This window comes from Pseudophryne corroboree, chromosome 12, assembly GCF_028390025.1.
Source record: "Pseudophryne corroboree isolate aPseCor3 chromosome 12, aPseCor3.hap2, whole genome shotgun sequence".
Taxonomy (NCBI): domain Eukaryota; kingdom Metazoa; phylum Chordata; class Amphibia; order Anura; family Myobatrachidae; genus Pseudophryne; species Pseudophryne corroboree.
Window position 1 is genome coordinate 126,647,565 of NC_086455.1, and position 21,862 is coordinate 126,669,426.

The 21,862-nt window shown below is 44.5% G+C and overlaps 1 protein-coding gene across 3 annotated transcripts in view; it reads right to left on the reverse strand.

The window, feature by feature from the left end:
- Nucleotides 1–21,862, reverse strand: part of ARMH4 (armadillo like helical domain containing 4) — a 420,528-nt gene that overhangs the window by 308,981 nt on the left and 89,685 nt on the right. For all 3 annotated transcript variants that reach the window (XM_063947992.1, XM_063947991.1, XM_063947990.1), the window contains exons 3-4: nucleotides 18,595–18,825; nucleotides 15,827–16,024 (exon numbers count right to left, since the gene is read on the reverse strand). In XM_063947992.1, coding sequence (XP_063804062.1) covers nucleotides 15,827–16,024; nucleotides 18,595–18,825 — 429 coding nt within the window. The remainder of the gene's footprint in view (nucleotides 1–15,826; nucleotides 16,025–18,594; nucleotides 18,826–21,862) is intronic.

Consider the following 21,862-nt stretch of genomic DNA (forward strand, 5'->3'; position numbering starts at 1 on the left):
ATCTTGTATATCAGGTCGTCTGCTCTTCTTCTTTCCATCTTTCCGTTGTCGGCCCCTTGGCTCATCAAATCCTTCGTCTACGTGGGTCTTTGTACCTCGGAGGAAAACATAGAAATGGGTGAAAGACGGACCGTATACTCATTACATCATTACGTCATGGTTTCTAGCATTGGGTCATAAATCAAATCCAGGTTAATTACAGTTTCCTCACTCCTCAAGCTCATCACTTTCGTACTTTGTTTACACCTCATCAAAGCCTGCCCGCATCTAAATATCAATCCAATAGATATAACAACACCTAAGATACACAGGAGAAACTTTCCAACATCCATTATGACTCCTTGAGCCCACTCTCCCAAACCGGAGAACCAATTTCGCGGGTTCAACCATGACACCCAACCAGTCAGCTCATTACCTACAGCAGCAAGGGTGAGATTGTGTTTCCGACGAAATTCCCACTTTAATTGCAGAATATCATCCATCTTTTGGTCTATGACCTCTACCGGATCCTCGGTACTATTTGTGATGTACGTGCAACACTTTATGCCGTACTGTGTTGCCAATGTAACACAATATCCGCCTGTTACTGCTGTAAGGTAATTAAGAACCATCCTATGCTGAACTAGTTCTGTTTTGTAAGCTTGGAGTTCCCTTCCAGTGTATCTAAACGTGTCATCATACATTTCAGTGATATTATCTAACAAATTGGCGAGTGCGGAAATGTATTTATAATTCATCACTCCTCGAGCGGTACGAGTGGAATCTAACGCTACCAGAACCTGAATCCCGGTGGATTCATGGATAAGATCAGAGGCCGGATGCTCTAACCTTTCTGACAGTTGTCTTTTAACTCGGTGTTCGTAGTGAGTGTGAGTATAAGGAGCTTGGGCACCACGGTGTATGTCCTTCATTTTGTCATGTGTTACAGTCATCACTTCAGGCAATACTTTTCCAATATAACACAATCCTTCAGAGTTTGGGGCAAGCCACTTGTACGCCTTTCTCCCGCATATGAAATATGCGTCATCGGGGAGAACATAAGGGACGGAGAAGGACATGACCATGTTACAAACCTTCCAGGTGAAATCTCCTGACCCTAATTCTTCCATCTGCCTAATGCACGTATCAGTTTGTATGACATGTGCACAGTATCCTGGTGATACCTCTCCAACTCTAGTAATCCTATTTCCTAAGGTATATCGATACCGAAAAGACTTTCCTCTACTGGCTATGTGGCGTACGAGCTCTGTATCTGTAGGCATTCTATCTGCTCTGTGTGAAAAGGTCATGGTAAGGTTGCTCCATGACACTTCCCAATTTCCCGGTTTTCTAGGATTGGAGATGTTAAAACATAAGAGGGACCTATCCACATGGTACTGGTGGAGCTTCAAACTAGGAGGGCTGGAGATGTTAAACCTCCGGTCCACCGGTCTCCCACCACTTAGCTCAAGTACCTCCCCTAACGTTAAAGGAAATGGTACTAGCCCTGATTTGCTGTGACCCTGAGGTACTTGAGAGCATACCCAACAATCTGTTTGGTTTAATACGCTACCCACTAGAGAGTGATAGTCACTCAATGGATGCCGGTCCATATGGTTATTAAGACTGGATTGGCATTCTTGTTACAGAGCCTACAGATACGGTCTTTCTTCTTAAACTAACAATCCTTCAAAGAAAATGTTTACAGATAACAGGGTGGTTAGATCGTGCCCGGTACTCGCCTTTGCTTGGTGATTGGGTTGCTATTGGAAATTTACACCTCCGTCTCAGTCCTCAGGACCTTTCTGGATCCTTTCTCGACCTCACTGGTACTCTCACCGAAACAGACTGCTCTGGTCAACATCATGGTTAACGGGAAAAAATCCATATCACAGTCTCTTGGGGCAAGTCCATCTTACAGGAGGAGAAAAGAAGAAATTTGTAAATGGGGTATAAGAAAATCAGTTTGAGGGGGAGAGAACTTGTTACGATAATAAGTTCTCTCGTCTTGTTGTTCTTCTTGTTCTGCTGTCCTCTCAAAGGTGTTGTCTCTCAGTCTTCAAAAACGATCATTCTGGTGATGCAATATTCCTTCCTAACCGACGATCTTTCTGTAAGGAGCAAAAATCTGGCATTACCATTGGTCCAACTGAGGGGTGACATAACATCTTTAAACCATGGAAACATGAGTGAGAAGAGAGAGAAAATAAAAAAAACAAAAGAGATAGAGAACAATTCATGTGCATATATACATTACATAACCCGACAATAACCACCAATAAGAGAAGAGAAACAAAGCATTTTTAAACATTGTAAGAAAACATTGTTAGCATTAGAAAAACATTGTCAGACTATCAGGCTGTCGTATCTACGTGTCTAATGGTCTCCTTGAGCAGTCCCTCCCCACCAGCACTTGCATTATTCCACTGTCTGTATCTGGCCAGAATACATTGTGGCGGAGGTCATGCTGGGGTTTGGTAGACTTCTGCAAGGACCAAGTGGATATGCAATGTGTGAATTCTTACCACTACTAGTCAGAGATGGGGATAGAGAGAGGGAGAGAAAAACATTTTTCACAAATACATTTACAACGTTTCACCTGGTCATCCCTGTGTCTTTAGTGAATGACCTCCCACTTTATTAATCGTTACCTCAGGCTTACCATCAGTCCTAATGATCACCTTTCTTGACTATATTTTATGGGTGTGGCCCAAAATTCTTCCTATATGATCCCTGATTATAATGGTGTATGTTGTAACTTTGCTCATTTCTTGGTCTAGGGGGTCTAACTTTATGTGGGTTATTACAGTTGTTGGCATAATGCCCTTCTCTTCTACAATGGTAACAAATCCTTGGCCTTCTCCATGTGCTAGGGGCCTGGGGTTCCGGTCGACTTGATGCATCCTCTAGTGCTTGGATGTTCAGTGTCATCAACCGCTCTCCCTGCGCTTCCCTGGTTCTTTGGATATTTCGGTCATGCTCGATAGCGGACTCTCTTAATGCCGCCACCGAGATACCTCTCCAATGAGGTATTGAAGTTTGTACCCTAATTTTTAGTGTGTCTTTCAAGTTGCTCGCTAATACGGACACAGCTACCTCTCTGTGGTGTACATTAGTTTCAATGTCATCTATACCAGTGTACCTAGCCATATCCTGCAGAGCCCGGTGAAAATACTCTTCTGCGGATTCACCTTCTTTTTGTCTTATTGTATAGATTTTATTCCACTTTGCTACTGTAGGAAAATATTCTTTCAACTGTAGATTGATTCTTTTTATATTATCTTGGTTATACTTGTTTGTTAGTGGCACTTCCTCATCTAGCTTACAATCAGTGATAAATTTCAATGAATCAACATCGGGGGGTAAACATGCCCTCAGCACTGTCCTCCAATCTTTGTTACTTGGCTCTGCAGTATGTCCTAGCACTCTAATGTATCTTTGACAAGCAACTAAATCTTTCCTGGGATCAGGAAATTCAGACAGAATTGCTCTTAATTCTGTTCGGGAAAAAGGGCAGTACATGGCGATGTTCCTGACAGGAGTGATTCCTGAAGAGTCAGTTTCCCCATTTGGTACTGCAATTACCCTAACAGGATTAAGTCCAGTAATGTCATTCTGAATTGGTTCTAGGATATAAGGTACATTTGTTTGTGCGTGATGTATATTACCATACATACCTGTGAACACGACCTCACCTGACCCTCCATTAGGGGGTTTGATTACAGTTTTTACCGACTGGGTCGTGTCCACCTGGACGTCTTGTGTGATGGCTTCTGAAAGAGGTGCCGACATCGTTCTTGGTTCACTTTCTGGTTGGTGTTCCTGAGGAAAGTTTAACATGGGGTGCGACTTGCATGGGTTAATAGTTGTACATTCAACAGTATTACAATTATCTTTGTTACATTTATTACACTTATTCTTATTATCTGTACTACTGTTGCTAAGAGCATTTTTATTGTTCACCCTTGTGCTTCTCTCCGCAACCACAATCCCCTCCATTGCCACTTCTCCTCTCTCAAGATGAAAGTTAGGTAAGTAAGTTATATTTCTTTGCATTTCACTCTCCTGTTGCCATATTTGTAAACAATCATAATGCTTGATTCGTCTCTTTGCTGATTTGATGAGACATATCCTTTGCCTTAAATTATGCAACACCTCTGAGTCAAAACTACCTATCCCGGGAAATGGTGCCTTATCCCCCGCAGTCATTCGTGTCCATTCATCACAAAAGGTCTCAGAGTGGGGACCATATTTCCCCCACATTACTAACCGAGCAGACCCTCGGGGTCTGCAAGCCTCTGGAGTCTGAATCCCGACCTCCGACCGTCTCTGTATTGTGCACTTGGCTGCCATTGTGGACCTTTTTAACACAGAAAAAACTTCCTAAAATGCACCAAACACAGAACTTCCTTAAAACTTCTTCTGCTCCGGGTATCTCCGTTCCGCCTTCTAGCAGACACGTGTAGCCGTTGCAGGCCCTATCTCTAGAGATTTTCCTGAGAAAATTCCCTTCCTTTTTCTTTACACAAATCACGCTTGCATGTGCTCCCTACAACACGTATGAGGGCAAGATTTACGCATGGATATACGACCTCATAACCCGTTGTTATTGGTCACACATACAACCGTGCGGTCCAATCGTACCACTTATAGACACTTGTTGCCCATAAATGGTAGGATCATTGGAGTCTCCCTACTGTGCTCCAAAACAGCCAGAGCGTAATACAACGAAAACTTTATCACACTCTGTTGCACGTTTTCACTCAGATCGTGCTCATCACATTCCACATAGATCACAAATTATCACATAGATCACAAAGTCCACAAAGCGGGATTATCACCTAGATCACAAAGTCCACAAAGCGGGATTCAATACACTCATACCGTTTTCAACCCAATATCATTCTTATAGTTTTCTGATCAGAAAAATCATTTCCCGTAGTCTGATAGCTCTCCCCAGAGGTACTACAGTAAAACAAGGTATTTAAACTAAGTTTTGGAAAGCTGAAATCAATTTGTGTTATTTATCGCCTTGCGTTATTTACCGCTGTGCGTTACTTATCGCCTTTGCGCTAATTATCGCTTTGCGCTAATTCAACTTTTCGTGACTTGAGCTACGTGGGCGTAACCAGACGCTACGTTGCGTAGTGTACGCTGCGTGCGTCTGCCTTTCGGATTGCGTACGCTAGTCTTTGTTAGCGACACGTGTACGCAATGCAAAGGATCCACCGTAACACAATATATATTTTATCAATGTAGACGATCCCTGATCATCTACCGCAATCCACACTGCACACTGGCTGCCTCGTCTCTCGGACAAGCCGTGTGTTGTTCTATACTTTAACTATTACCTCTACTTATTAAATAACAGCAAATCTCCTTTTAGCCCTTTCTATCAACTATAAAATTTGGCAAACAGGAATAGTGATATACGAAAAATGAAACAGAAATGCAGATATATGCGTGCGTACGCAAGACAAAAGAAAAATAAACAGTTTTAAAAAGACACAAGCGTTTTGTTCTTACTTCCGGTCCCGGATTCCTTCAGCACTCTTAATCTAAGCGAAAGCAGACGCTTATCCCGTCAGCAACTGCGAGACAACCTCCCACCCTTTGCTGGAGGGATAATGTCTGCTGATCTACCCAGTGCAGATATGAGAAGGATAGGACACGCCCCCAATTGACAATGCTGAATTCCTTTGTCGTATAAAACACCTTAAGAAGTCTAAGAACACTGTACGCTGTTTACTTAAGAAGTACCGTAATGGTACGCTATTTGCGTAACGATCGCTCAGCCGTAGGCGAGACGCTCAAGCGTCACGTTCGCTCGCGGCCCAGTGATCACAGGACACGTTATTGGTTATGTCTAGGGAAATGATTCGCTATGGCGTAGCTTACGCTCGAGACCACGAGGAGGTCACCAGCGATGCCGACGCTCACAACACTATACCTTTATGTAAAACCTTATATCAATGAAATACACTGCATACCTTAATGTGAGTACAGGGTGTAAGTGCAACCTTGTGTAACCTGACTAACTACAAAGCTGCTTGTGCGTCACCGACGCTCAAGTGAACACTTAACACTATAGAAAATACACAGATACTGGTTTAGGGTTCCAAAGCCTATTAACTGTATTATATCTAATATACTTGTAAAAAAAGGATAACAGTACATATGATACACTACAATATAACAGAGACTTCCTAACCACAGAACTAAACAATAAATACAAATAGACAATACTACGCTGACCTAGATACAATACAATACAATACTATAATACTATAAGGTATATAAGAGAAAAGAGGAGAGAGAGAGATAGAGAGAGAGAGAGAGAAATTGGCTCGCAGAAAGACAATGATTATGGAGAGAACTTACGCACAAAGGGTATGATCGCCAGCGCCTCGATATCCAGCTCCCGATTATCAGCAGATAACCGTTGATGAGAGAGTGCTCTTGGATATGGTCGGCCTGCCTATTTATGCCCCACACACAATGCAATCTAATGGTCCCTACAGTCTCACTGTCCATTGGACGCAGGAATTCGGCTTCGCATTATAACAAAGGTCATAGGTTGATTCATACAGGTAAACTGTCTTGTATCAGTGGCCTAAGTTATGTAACACAATGGGTGATGACCAGCACATTCCTGTCTTCTGGAGACCTTTTGTTTGGCGAATACAAAACAGAATCCTGTCTGGGTTCTGCTCTATATTCATGATGTCCACTTTCAATTGAGACAATGACGTCTCAGCCCTTATTTTCCTGTATACAAATCCAGCCCCATTTGTAAACACAGGTGTTGGTCTTCTCCATTGAGTCTCAAAGCTCAATGTAATTAAAGGCTATTGCACTCCGTCTGCGGGAAAGATACTGATTTGGAGTACAATTGATCTTCAATTACTATTCTTGTGATTACCTTATGCATGTGTAGATATGAGGCCCTCAACATGCAAACTATTGTTTGGGGGATCTCTGAGGTCAAAGAGCCATTTGAGACCCACTGATGCATGACTAAGTAAGAACAAATGATAATAGAAAATAGACATAACTTGTTATGTCCATAACTATTCGCACGAGCGATTAATCCGCTCCAAACCAACACCGGAATATTGCTGATTAAATACTCTTCCGATGGGTACCAAACACTGCTGTATGATTCCTGTTAGACCCTTCGTACGATGTAAAGAGGGATTCCTCGGCTCAGGGACGTTCTATTTTAACCAAACTTTCAGAATCTATCAAAGGGACCATGATCTATAAACTACATTAATTGTGAACATTTGTAACTAATGAGTCGCACGCTACGATCACGTAAACTCTACCGTAAATGCGCATACTGCGCGTGCGAGTGCACGCTATTGCGGGTATGCGCTTCCACGGGAGAGCGTACGCATGCGCAGCACGGACCAGTGTGCGGTGCAAATATGGCAGTGTGCATTAAGACATTTTTCTGACTTTGACAATACTTTATATAAATTCCTTACACATCACGCAAATCATTGTTTGAGTCATTTTCAATATGTATCTGTCTGTGTCACCATATAGAGCTTGGTCATTACAAATTACAGCTGCAGAAGGAACTTTATAACAGTTTGAAAGAGGAAGGTGTCAGCGCCAAGTAAGGTAGTATATGATTGGTCACAGTCACTAATCATGTGCTGCCCTCTCAAATCGGTATCCGTCTCTAGGTCGACCACACTTAGGTCAACAGTCATTAGGTTGACTACTATTGGTTGATATGCATTAGGTGGACATGGTCTATAGGTGGACATGGTCTATAGGTCGACCACACTTAGGTCAACAGTCATTAGGTTGACTACTATTGGTTGACATGCATTAGGTGGACATGGTCTATAGGTCGACATTGTGACTAGGTCAACATGGAAAAAGGTCGACATGAATTTTTCACTTTTTTTGTACTTTTTTATACTTTACGATCCACGTGGACTATGATTGGGAATAGTAACCTGTGCCGAGCGCAGCAGTAGCGGAGCGAGGCACCTTGCCCAAAGTTCGCTCGCCATGCCAGGGGACACGGTGCACTAATTGGGGTTCCCGGTCACTTTACGCATAAAACTATATCACTTTTTTTTTTAAATCATGTCGGCCCTTTTCCTTGTCGACCTATTGCAGGTGTCGATCTAATGACATAGTGGTCGACCTAATGACACTCGACCTAAGTGTGGTCGACCCTATAATCCACACCCCTCAAATCAACCCAAATAGTATCTGTGGTGGAACTACCACCCAGTGCTGCAAGTGGGCGGGTACGGCGTACCCTTAAGAGTTTAGCCACGGGTACGCCGTACCCACTCCACCGGGCCGCCGCTCACAGCGTTGATGTGCGCAGCGCTCACCAGTTGCTGTGGCCGGCCGGGTACTGCTACTGCCGCTGCTGCTCCTCCCCTTCCCGGTGTGCAGGGAGCGTGATTGTGATGTCATCACGCTCCCGCGGCAGTGGGCGCAGAGTGGGGCTGGCTGCTGAGGCTGCTTGAGCCGCGCGCGTTAGGAGGAGGCGGAGCAGGGAGCACATCAGTTGGAGGGGACGTTGAGCAGCCCGAGTGAGGCAATGTATATCTAGCACTGTGGGGGCAATGTATATCTGGCACTGTGGGGGCATTGTATATCTGGCACAGTGGGGCATTGTATATCTAGCACTGTGGGGTCAATGTATATCTAGCACTGTGGGGGCAATGTAAATCTGGCACTGTGGGGGCATTGTAAATCTGGCACTGTGGGAGCATTGTAAATCTGGCACTGTGGGGGCATTGTATATCTAGCACTGTGGGGGCAATGTATATCTAGCACTGTGGGGGCAATGTATATCTGGCACTGTGGGGGCATTGTAAAACTGGCACTGTGGGGGCATTGTATATCTAGCACTGTGGGGGCAATGTATATCTAGCACTGTGGGGGCAATGTATATCTGGCACAGTGGGGCATTGTAAATCTGGCACTGTGGGGGCATTTTCTATCTAGCACTGTGGGGGCAATGTATATCTGGCACTGTGGGGCAATGTATATCTGGCACTGTGGGGCAACGTGTATCTGGCACTATTGGGGTCATACGTGTATCTGCCCCACCCCCCATATGTGTATCACGCCCCCATTTTCATTGGCCACGGCCCATGTGACATTTGGCCACACCCATTTTTTTGCCACGCGCTCCTTCGGCGCGCGCACACAGTACCCGTAAGACATTTTTTCTACTTGCACCACTGCTACCACCCGATCAACCTACACATAATGTATGTGGCTGCAATGGGACCTGTGCTAGCATTGCTGGTCTTTTCACTAGACCACCACCGCTATTATTTATGAGTTTGTACGGAAATGCAATCAATTAGATTTTTTTTAAATCCTTAGAGGTGATTGAGATCAAGCTTTTTGCATCATCCATGTGAACTTCAGAGAGGAAACATGGGTACACCAGCACCATAACAGGGAGGTGTGCCAGCCATGCCCCCTAAACCGGCGACATCATGGATTTGTATCTAGGGGCAGGCCGCCAACTCTGGAAAAGATGCTCCACAGGCTGCAAGACATGCTCCAGGGTGGTTCTGTAATAGCGCTACTGGTTGTAGCGAGCTGTTCCAGGAACCCTGCAAGTCACATGCAGATCCGAGGCACCAACAGGCTAAAGCTTTGACTGTTCCCAGGATGCTTTGCACCGCCTCCTCTATAACCAGTCCAATGCAATAGCAGGTAAAAGAGACAGTAAATGTTAGTCACATAGAACCACATTCTCACGACAGGAGAAAGGACTAGCGGCTAATGCTATACAAACCCAAAGAAGCTAAGTGCGTCAGGGTGGGCGCCCTGTGGAATCCAGTGTACCTCGCAGAAAGAGATTTAACCATGGTAAGTTTACCCTAAATCTCCTTTTCTGCAGCGGGGTACAGTGGGATTCCACAGGGAATACATCGGGGATGTCCTAAAGCAGTTCTTCATGGGAGGGGACACACCGTAGTGGGTACAAGAACCTGGCGTCCAAAGGAAGCATCCTGGGAGGAGGAAGTATCAAAGGCATAGAACCTGATAAACGTGTTCACTGAGGACCACGTAGCCGCCTTGCACAATTGTTCAGCAGACGCGCCGCGGCGGGCCACCCAAAAAGGTCCAACAGACCGAGTAGAATGGGCTTTAATAGCAGCAGGAGCTGGAAGACCAACCTGTGCATAGGCTTGTGCAATCGCCATTCTAATCCATCTGGCCAAGGTTTGCTTATTTGCAGGCCAGCCACGTTTATGAAAACCAAAAAGCACAAAAAGGGTATCTGACCTCCTGAGGGAGGCAGTCCTCTCTACGTAAATACAGAGAGCCCGTATCACATCCAAAGACCGCTCTTTGGAGGACAAACCAGAAGAGATAAAAGCCGGAACCACAATCTCTTGGTAAAGAAGAAAAGATGATACCACCTTTGGTAGATAACCATGGCGAGATCGAAGAACCACCCAGTCATGGTGAAAAATCAGAATGGGTGGACAACAGGACAAAGCGCCTAAGTCCAACACCCTCCTAGCAGAGGCAATAGCCAGTAAAAACACAACCTTAAGTGTAAGACATTTAAGCTCCACAGACTCAAGAGGTTCAAATGGAGACTCTTGTAGGGCATTTAAGACAACAGACAGATCCCATGGAACCACAGGAGGGACATAGGGAGGCTGAATCCATAAAACACCCTGAGTGAAAGTATGAACGTCAGGAATAAACGCAATTTTCCTCTGAAACCACTCCGACAAGGCAGATATATGAACCTTGAGGGAGGCCAGAAGAAGGTCTAAATCTAGGCCTTGTTGCAGAAAAGGCAAAAGCCTGGAAGTTCTGAACGAATAGGCATCATAGTTCTTAGCAGCACTCCATGTGAAGTAAGAGTTCCAGACCATGTAATAAATACGTGCAGAAGCCGGTTTGCGGGCCTTCAACATAGTTTGACCAACCGCCTCAGAGAATCCTTTGGCCCTCAGGAGTGAAGCTTCAAGAGCCAAGCCGTCAAAGCCAGTCTGGCCAGGTCCGGATAGACACAAGGGCCCTGAACGAGAAGGTCTGGGCGTTAAGGAAGCAGAAGAGGACGCTCTATCGATAGACCCTGCAGGTCTGAGAACCAATGCCGTCTGGGCCACGCTGGAGCAACTAGAATTAGCTTTCCTCATTCTTGCTTGAACTTCCGTAGTACCCTGGCCAGGAGTGACACTGTAGGAAACACGTATGGCAGCTGAAAGTTCCACGGAATTGCCAGTGCGTCCACGAACGCTGCTTGAGGATCCCTTGTCCTTAATCCGAAGACCGGAACCTTGTGATTGTGTCGAGACGCCATCAGATGTACATCTGGTAGGCCCCACTTTTCCACTAGGAATTGAAAGACCTCCGGATGAAGACTCCACTCTCCTGCGTGAATGTCCTGACGACTGGGGAAGTCTATTACCGGTGGCCACCAGAATGCTGGCAGGGGGGCCGAGGACTATTCCCACTCGTGTGTGTCCATGAGTGGTAATAGAACCTGTGCTCGCCACCGAGCCCACACGGGGATTCATTACACTAGCCCTCGACCCCACCCCCCTGCATTCTGCAGGGTCGGGATGCTGATTGCCGGGATAACGGCCGCCGGTAACCCATACCCAACCAGTAATAACATTTGGCCAAGAGAGTTTGATATAAATGTTTTATGCTGGAGATTATGTAATAAAACATTTTGTATCATATTCAATTAAAATATTCAATACTATCCAAATAATAGTAGTTTACAGTACACTACAAATATAATGGGACATCACACCTGAAACATTTACTAATAAGCCAGGTAAATGCTTGCAATGAAGCAACAACAGTCAGCAAGTGTTAGGGCCCCTAAGAGGCCAACAAAATAGAGAATTAGTTAAAAAAAAAAACACATTTACATTACTCAAATATATAAATTACTGTAGTGGCATTTACCTATTTGTCAAATTGTAGTAATATGTAACAGTTAAATATTTGCAATATCTGTTCAAGTACAGAACTCATATTTGAATGTTGGTGGTGGTTTGTGCATGTGATGGGATGAACCGGGATTATTTCAATTTAAACAATCTTAATATAAAATAATCTAATTTTTTTTAAAGACTCAGCTATATGGTCATAATAAGGATAATATATATAGATGGCTACACAGATACTTTGTTTAAGACATCGAAAATGAATAGTTATTTTTTTATTATAATGGATAACATGTTTTAACATTTGACTTCATTTTAAGAAACAGAGAAGTGGCATCACTTCAGCTACAGTATATCAGTAAATTATGTTGTGGTGCCCTCTGCTGGATCTGCAGTGCAAAAGTCTAATATTCCAGAGAGTAAATCAGTAAATCAGTAGATCAGTAATTCAGAAGGAATGTAAAGACTAGCAAAAAAAAAAAGTACATAAACAAATATGCAAAACAAGAAAACAGTGACTTACAGTTCAAGACAATATAGGACGAGTACACAGGGTATATTAACATAGCTGCATCAGCACACAACACTGAACTAAATATCAGGGTGGCAGAAAACCAAGGGATTTGGTGCCGTCAAAGAGAGTATGGAGTAGAAGACAGTTTAAGTAAGAGAAGGAAAATCACATGAGGAAAGAGGGCCCTGTACATGAGAGCTTTAATTCTAAAGGGGAGGGGCAGACAGGCAGGGGTGACACAGATGGGGTAGACAGTGAGTGTGGGACGGGGGGCTTAGGATGAGAGTTTGCTGGGTTTGGTGAAGAAGCGGGTCTTGACAGCCCATTTGAAGTTTTGTAGAGCGGTGGGCAGGTAGAGAATTCCAGAGAAAGGGAGCAGCAAATGCAAAATCTTAGAGGTATTAGTAGGAGGTAATCAGTAGGCAGGAGAGGCGGTGTGCATTAGCAGAGTGAAGAGGACAGACGGGAGTGTAAATGGAGATAGGGTCAGAGATGCAAATGGGAGAGAAGTGGGTGAGGGCTTTGCAAGTGAGTGTGAGAAGCTTGAATTAGATTCTGAAGGAGAAGGGGAGCCAGTGAAGGGTTTGTAAGAGAGGTAAGAGAGGGGAGGTGGACGTAGTACGCTTGGTGAGGAAGATGAGCTGGGCAGCAGCATTATCGATATATTGGAGTGAAGAGAGGTGTTTGTCAGGGATGACAAATAGGAGAAGATTACAGTAGTCCAGTATGAAAAGAATGAGTGAGTGGATCAAGGTCTTAGGGGGGAGTCAAAAATTACTCCAAGACAGTGCACTTGGGGGATAGAGGAGATAGTAGTACCATCAATAGATTATGAAATTGTGGGAGATGAAGTTGTGTAGGAGGGTGGGAATATGATCAGTTTAAGAACACAACATGTCTGTTTACAACAGAGGTGACGGCGGGAATGTGTTACTACAGAGGTGATTGGGGGACTGTGTTACTACAGAGGTGACGGGGGAATGTGTTACTACAGAGGTGATGGGGGGAATGTGTTACTACAGAGGTGATAGTGGGAATGTGTTACTACAGAGGTGATGTGGGGTCTGTGTTACTACAGAGGTGATGGTGGCACTGTGTTACTGTGGTACAGAGGTGACGGGGGGAATGGGTTACTACAGAGGTGACGGGGGGAATGTGTTACTACAGAGGTGATGGTGGGACTGTGTTACTACAGAGGTGATGGGGGGATGTGTTACTGCAGAGATGATGTGGGGTCTGTCTTACTACAGAGGTGATAGGGGGAATGTGTTACTACAGAGGTGATGGTGGAACTGTGTTACTACAGAGGTGACGGGGGGAATGGGTTACTACAGAGGTGACTGGGGGAATGTGTTACTACAGAAGTGATGTTGGGACTGTGTTACTACAGAGGTGAAGGGGGGAAAGGGTTACTACAGAGGTGACTGGGGGAATGTGTTACTACAGAAGTGATGTTGGGACTGTGTTACTACAGAGGTGACCGGGGGAAACGGTTACTACAGAGGTGACTGGGGGAATGTGTTACTACAGAAGTGATGTTGGGACTGTGTTACTACAGAGGTGATAGGGGGAATGTGTTACTACGGAGGTGATGGTGGAACTGTGTTACTACAGAGGTAACGGGGGGAATGGGTTACTACAGAGGTGACGGGGGGAATGGGTTACTACAGAGGTGACTGGGGGAATGTGTTACTACAGAAGTGATGTTGGGACTGTGTTACTACAGAGGTGACCGGGGGAAACGGTTACTACAGAGGTGACTGGGGGAATGTGTTACTACAGAAGTGATGTTGGGACTGTGTTACTACAGAGGTGATAGGGGGAATGTGTTACTACGGAGGTGATGGTGGAACTGTGTTACTACAGAGGTAACGGGGGGAATGGGTTACTACAGAGGTGACGGGGGGAATGGGTTACTACAGAGGTGACTGGGGGAATGTGTTACTACAGAAGTGATGTTGGGACTGTGTTACTACAGAGGTGATAGGGGGAATGTGTTACTACGGAGGTGATGGTGGAACTGTGTTACTACAGAGGTGACGGGGGGAATGGGTTACTACAGAGGTGACGGGGGGAATGGGTTACTACAGAGGTGACTGGGGGAATGTGTTACAACAGAAGTGATGTTGGGACTGTGTTACTACAGAGGTGACGGGGGGAAAGGGTTACTACAGAGGTGATAGGGAGAATGTGTTACTACAGAGGTGATGGTGGGACTGTGTTACTACAGAGGTGACGGGGGGAATGTGTTACTACAGAGGTGATGGGGAGGAATGTGTTACTACAGAGGCGATGAACATATTTGTTATAACATTGATAAGAGGGGTAAATGTGCTGAATGTGTTACAGTGGAGGGGCACTACTACATGGAATCCTCTAGTGGTGCATCATCCCCATACATATGTACTCATTTTTGACAATGGTGAGATGTCTGGCATAGTGGCAAAAAGATCCCTCTTATTATGCTGTAAATTATTTGCCTTGTACATTTATAAGAACGTGAAGGTAATTATGGCCACAATTGTACACAACTGGTTTAGAGGATGTTTTATTTTATTTTTATATTTCTTTTACCAGTTTATCAATACATCTCACTTTAGTACAGAGGCAAACATCAGCAAATGAGCATGTCTTGTAAAAATTTAGGGTATTGGTTCCCAAACTGGGTGCCGTGGTGCACTTGCAGGAGAGCCACGGGTTGGTGGTCCAGGACTAAAATCAAATTATTTAGGGACAATTTAATAGGCAAAACTATTGTTGGGGGCTTCCAATGATAAACTATGTGGGCAAGCAGAATCGCAACCATGTCTACCTCTATATAACGGAAACTAAGGATGACAGGTAAGGACAATTTACTTATAGCATTTTTTTTCTGAATTTCTGATTAAGTAACTTCTGGCCTTGGGATGATATGAAATAATAGCTCTGATCTTTATCCATTGAATAAGCACCGAGTGTCAGTGAGCTATAGCTCCTTCTAATGAGCTCTGTTCACTCTGGAACAAATGTACTAAGTCTTGGAGAGTGATAAAGTACCAACCAATCAGCTCCTGAACCTTTTCAAACACTTGGGGCAGATGTATTAACCTGGAGAAGGCATAAGGAAGTGATAAACCAGTGATAAATGCAAGGTGATAAACGCACCAGCCAATCAATTCCTAACTGTTAATTTACATGAAGGCTGGTGCATTTATCACCTTGCATTTATCACTGGTTTATCACTTCCTTATGCTTTCTCCAGGTTAATACATCTGCCCCACTGTCTGTAACATAGTAGTTAGCAGCTGATTAGCTTGTACACTTGTACTGTATCACTTTCCAAGGCTTAATACATCTACCCCTCTGTCTGGACCCTCATCACACTACAATCTGGTATGCATGAAAGGTAACCGTAACAGTGTACACAAGCTACCTTCAGATTCCAGCTTGTCCACCCCATATGCTGCTGTAGCGCTGATTTTTCTGGTTGGAGGAAGTAGGACACTGACTTGGGAGGATGATGTGACTGTACTTAGTACGATGGTATCATCAGTCTCTGTTGCGGCTGTTGGCATAACTGGAGACGCTGAACCAGCCCATAACTCCTCATCACTAGATGGCAAATTCAAACCTAGAAGAGAATGAAAGCATAAGACTGAAGTTCACATCTATTTACGTACTGTACAATGGCAAGTTAAGCCTGAACAATGTACACCAATAGTTATACACGTGTAATGGTATATAGTGAAGTATCAGGATATTTTCTGACTGGTTTCCATGTAAAACAATGACTGTAAAGCAATGAGGCTTGTCTTCCCTTTTAGGTGTTGCCCACTTCCCTCTATAGGACATTAGACAGGCATGGGTTATGAGAACTAGACACAAGGCACAAAGTCTACAATCATACAAAATACTTTTTCATATTCCACATGTGGTATCTACTCCCTTACCCAATATAATTTTGTGGACATTAAAGGAAAATTCCAGCTTTATAATGAATTGATTAAAATTAACCTCTTACCCTTTTTTTCACCTTACCTAAACTGTGGAGGGCCTTCCCCATGGCTTCCTCTTCTGTGGCGTTAGGGTCCATGATTATATCAGTGCCCCAAAATGGATGGGCTAATATGAGTGTAGGACTCAAGTGGCTTTTGGAGAGTTATAATGATGACAGCAGGAAGTAGGGTCCTCATAGGCATAGAATGTTGGTTAGCAGCTGACTCATCAACTGAGTCCTCTGTTGTGGAAGCCTAATGTGAACATTAGTCACCACAGTTGGGAAAACTATGATGATAATATCGGGATTCTATAATTCATAGAAAGGGTTTACTTTCCAAAATTCTCAATGTAAATGAATTATCCTTTAAACTGGTAATGACTGTGTCACCATAGGGTTAAAATTATTCTACATGGTTTGCCATTTTAGTATGGTTTTGGCCCCAGTGATGCCATGAGAAGGAGTTTGAAGATAAGACAATTGGCTAAATGTAATAGGGTCCAAGTTTGCCGGAAGTGTGGGATTTCAGCCAAGAATACACATCTTTTTAAAGCAGCAATCATTTACAGCACAAAGCCAAACAAGGTTGGTTTTGCTTTGTAAATGATTGCCGCTTTAAAAAAATATTTAATTCTCAGACGAAATCCCGTACCTCCGGCAAACTCAGACCCCCTATAACATTTAGTCGACTGAGTCATGTATGTATTTGTTTCTTTCTGTCTTATCATAGAGTGGTCACACATTTAAGCTGGCCATACCCCTTAATATTTTCTGTACAATCAACCCATTATTAAAACGATAATCTGGTAATGGATGGGAGCAAATTAAATTAACCATTGTTGCGCGTAATTCAAACACTCACCATTCGCGCTTATGCACAGAGATTTGTCTGACCCAGAATCAGGCCCATAATCACCTATATTCTAACGTGCTAATTGTAATTAAAATATATGTTCGCTGGTCGATTCTGAGTCGGGGGATCTTGGCCGGATCAGCTGCGATTTCGCTCACAGTAAACATAAATATGCTAATAATTCAGCCACTATATTGTGCACATAGACGCCCGCGGCCAGCGTCTCACATCTGCTGATCACGTACGTAAGTGAACGGGCAGTCAGACCTCTGAGCAAGCCTGTGCTGTATCAGACCGGGGTTCAGTATGATTTCCCGATGGACGGGATGCCGGCGGTCAGAATATCAACAGTGGCATCCCGTCCATCAGAATCCCGACAGCCCCCCAGTAAGCCCCCTAATCATCACCTGTTCCCTACCCTAACCCTCCCTTGTGGGTGCCTAACCCTATCCCTCCCCGGTGGTGCCTAATCCAAACCCTCCCCGGTGGTGCCTAACCCTAACCCTCCCTTACCTGCTGCCTAAACCTAGCCCTCCCTGCTTGGTGCCTAACCCTAACCTCCTCTGCTAAGTGCCTAACCCTAACCCTCCCCCCCCCCCCCCCGGTACATAACCCTAACCTTCCCATCCCTGAACCCTAACCCCCCTTCTAATGGCTAAACCTAAACACACACACACACAGACACACACGCACGGCGGGATGCGCTGAAAGAGTTTCCAGGTGTCGATATTTAGATGCGGGGTCCTGAGTCCTGTCGGGCTTTAGACGCCGGTGTTGCTGTGGCGGACTGGATTCCTGCGTCGGTATTTCAAACGCTGGGATCCCATCCATCGGAAAACTGACTGCTTCCATCAGACTTGCACAGTGGTATAATAAAGAAAAATTGTTTCACTGCGGCCAACATCAACATGAATCAAGCCCTTTGTTCGCAATAGGGGTTTCTGGGTAACTGGATGGAGAGCACACAAGCACACTGACCTATTTTGTCTCATCGGAGAGTGAGAGTGTCATGGGCCTGTAGCTATACCTTGGTTCTATTCTGAGGCGCACACATGAGGAGATGGAAAGACTGGCTCTGACAGATCTCTCGCAGCCAGCATGGATCAGGTGCAAGTGTCAAAATGGCCGATGCAGCTGCATGGGCAGAGCAGCTTCCCACTTGAAGCCACATGGATTCTCGCATTAGCCCTGTGGAAACGCGCTTTAACTTAATGTAGTAAATCTGGCTTCTGAGACCTATACAGCCACTCTGCGACTCAGAATCTTGCCTATATACTATATGGTAATGTGTACGTGATTTGTGGACATGATAACAGTTTTTTCATGTGATCGCATTTGATTTGTGTTGTACCTTCAGTGGCAGGTGTTTCCACAGATAAGAAATGAACAGGGGTTGATGGAACAGTCTTATTTTCCTCTCTGGATTTCTCTATGGGTGGAGTAATACTATCCATTAGTAGCACTTCTACTGTAGGAGTCACTTTCCACTCCCTGGTGTTATCCTGACTTGTAGCATCCATAATGGTGGCCGCCACCGTGACATTGCGGTTTTCAGTTATGTCTGAAGTTTTCCGTTTGGTACCTGCAGATAAAAAAAAAAAAAAATGCAGCAAAGAAAAAAAAAACAGTCTCTGTTCTTTGTGGTACTTTTGTCTGATATAAACAATTCCAGCCTTAATAAACACAGCAGGAAACTCTCTTATGTGTCCTAAGCCGCCAGAGGGGCAATAACATCAAAATCATGGACCATACAGTAAAAAAAACAAAAGATTGCTTTACCAGAATATGGCTACAGGATTCAGCTATAGCATAGGTTCTCAAACTTGGTACTCAGGACTCCAAACAGTTCATGTTTTCCAGGTCTCCTCACACAATTGCAAGTAAAATAATTAGCTCCACCTGTGGTTCTTTCAAAATGTCTTTCAAATGTGGCTGCTAGCTGACCTGGAAAACGTGAGCTATAGGATTCCTGGTTGAATCACAATCCTCCATAGAGCCCCCTATGAAAAACATTTAATCTGTTGCTAGTATTCTCCTTTAAATCTGCTCCATGCTTCACACAGAGTTGAATGCAGTTCAGATTTATAGCCATATCTTGTGTATCACATGGCACATGCTCCAGAGCCTAGAACAGAGGTTCTCAAACTCTGTCCTCGGGGGCACACACAGTGCATGTTTTGCAGGTAACCCAGCAGGTGCACAGGTGTATTAATTACTCACTGACACATTTTAAAAGGTCCACAGGTGGAACTAATTATTTCACTTGCGATTCTGTGAGGAGACCTGCAAAACATGCACTGTGTGTGCCCCCGAGGACCGAGTTTAAGAACCTCTGGCCTAGAGAATGCCATCGCGAGCAAAGTAAAGTCTTACATAACTCAGCTACATCTCCACTTGTGGTTGAAGGTGGTTAATTTGGTGGTAATGGGGCATTGTCACATTGGTTACATTCAGCAATGAATGCCAGTAGAATTGCAGGTTATACATAGTTATGTACATGCATACCTCCCAACATGACCCTCTCCAGGAGGGACAGAATGCTCTGCTCCTGGACTTCCCTCTTAATTTATGATTGCCCTCACCTGTGCTGAAACACCTTTCTTATCCATTACAGGTGCTGCCAATCACAAATTAAGAGAGAAGTCCAGAAGCAGAGCATTTTGTCCCTCCTGGGAGGTATGCACATGCAATACGTTTTCAGCACCAAGGGTGCTGTAAGTGCACACTGATAATGAGGAGGTTGCCTTGGCCATACCTCCCAACATGACCCTCTCCAGGAGGGACAAAATGCTCTGCTCCTGGACTTCCCTCTTAATTTATGATTGCCATCACCTGTGCTGAAACACCTTTCTTATCCATTAACCTGTTCACCACAAGTGATGGCAATCACAAATTTAGAGAAAAGTCCAGAAACAGAGCATTCTGTCCCTCCTGGAGAGGGTCATGTTGGGAGGTATGCCTTGGCTAGGGAAATGAAGGCTACCTATAGGGGCAGTCCAGCCACAGAGATGCACACAACTCTGCATATGGCCACAAAGTATGCATTTAGCTCTGTGCGTGCAATGTGGGAGTAATTACACCCGACTTGCAATTCTGCATCGCCCCATTGTTATTTTGAATGGTCGTGCAACATTATCAATTTGTTTCAATACGTACTGGGGGTTATTCAGATGTGGAAGCAAACCAAAAAAGCAAGCAACTGGGTAAAACCATGTTGCACTGCGGGTGGGCCAGATATAACATGGGCAGGGAGAGTAAATTTGGGTGAGGCATGTCCAAACTGAAATCTAAACTGCAGTGTAAAAAAAAGCTAAGCAGACAAATCTAGCCCCCTCCTTGCCCTGTAAATAGAAGCCTCCTGCTAGGATCACTGCAGATGAACACTTGCACCAATTATGACAATCATTAGAGAACAGCAGTGAGCCACAGCGCTGGCTTCTTAAATATAAAATGGGGATCTTATCACTTTTAGTTACACCCGTCTTCTCTCCACACCGTCAATATTCCTTGATGTTATAGATATATTCATATAACCGTCAACAACTTGTCTTTTAAAAAGACACTTACATTTCAACACCTTGTTACATTCACTGAAAGGTATCTCTAAGGAGACAGGCAGGGATCAATCATTTCTATGTTAGCACCATCAAATGTATCCCTCCATATAAAGTGGAGAAAGTCTTTACTTGCTTCCGTCTCCTCCTCTGTACGCTTACACTGGCAGCATCAACGCGTTTCACAGACGAATGTCTTTTGTCAAGATGACATCTTGACAAAGGACATTCGTCTCTGAAATATGTTGATGCCGCCAATGCAAGCATACAGAGGAGGAGACGGAAGCAAGTACGGACCATTACGCTTGAGGCTGACCAATCCCTCTGAAACCACCCGGGACATTTCAGACCAGTGTGCAGCCTCATTCATTGGAGGGAGTATACACAGTGTTGAGGGAGGATGGGTGTAACTAAAAGGGATAAGATGACATGCTCCCAAATCCGAATCAGGCCCAAATCCGAATCAGGCCCGAATCTCTTTAGTCTGGGTATGTTTCTTAGCACACAATCCAAGCAAGAGGATTAAAATGGAAGGATCCAGAGGATTGGCACTCAGGTCCAGAACCCAGATCAGGTGAGGCCCAATTTTTGCAGACGACTGATGGACGTGCTGACTGTCACACACTGGGAATGACAGCTCTTCAGAGTGTATTACTATAGCAATTCACAGATTTGAAAAGGATGTAATGCATACCTCCCAACATAACCCTCTCCAGGAGGGACACAATGCTCTGCTTCTGGACTTTTCTCTTAATTTATGATTGCCGGCACCTGTGCTGAACAGGTTAATGGATAAGAAAGGTGTTTCAGCACAGGTGATGGCAATCCTAAATTAAGAGGGTCATCCAGGAGCAGAGCATTGTGTCCCTCCTGGAGAGGGTCATATTGGGAGGTATGTGTAATGCATTGCTGGGAGAAGCTGTCTTTGCACCCAAGGTAAAGGTTCTAGACTGTGGAAAGGCAACCCAAGCTAGCTGCCCCTTCTACATGACTGTAGTCTGATATGCTGGCAAAAACGTTAAAGTAAAATATTAAAATAAGGAAGGGGGGGGGGGGTGTGACACT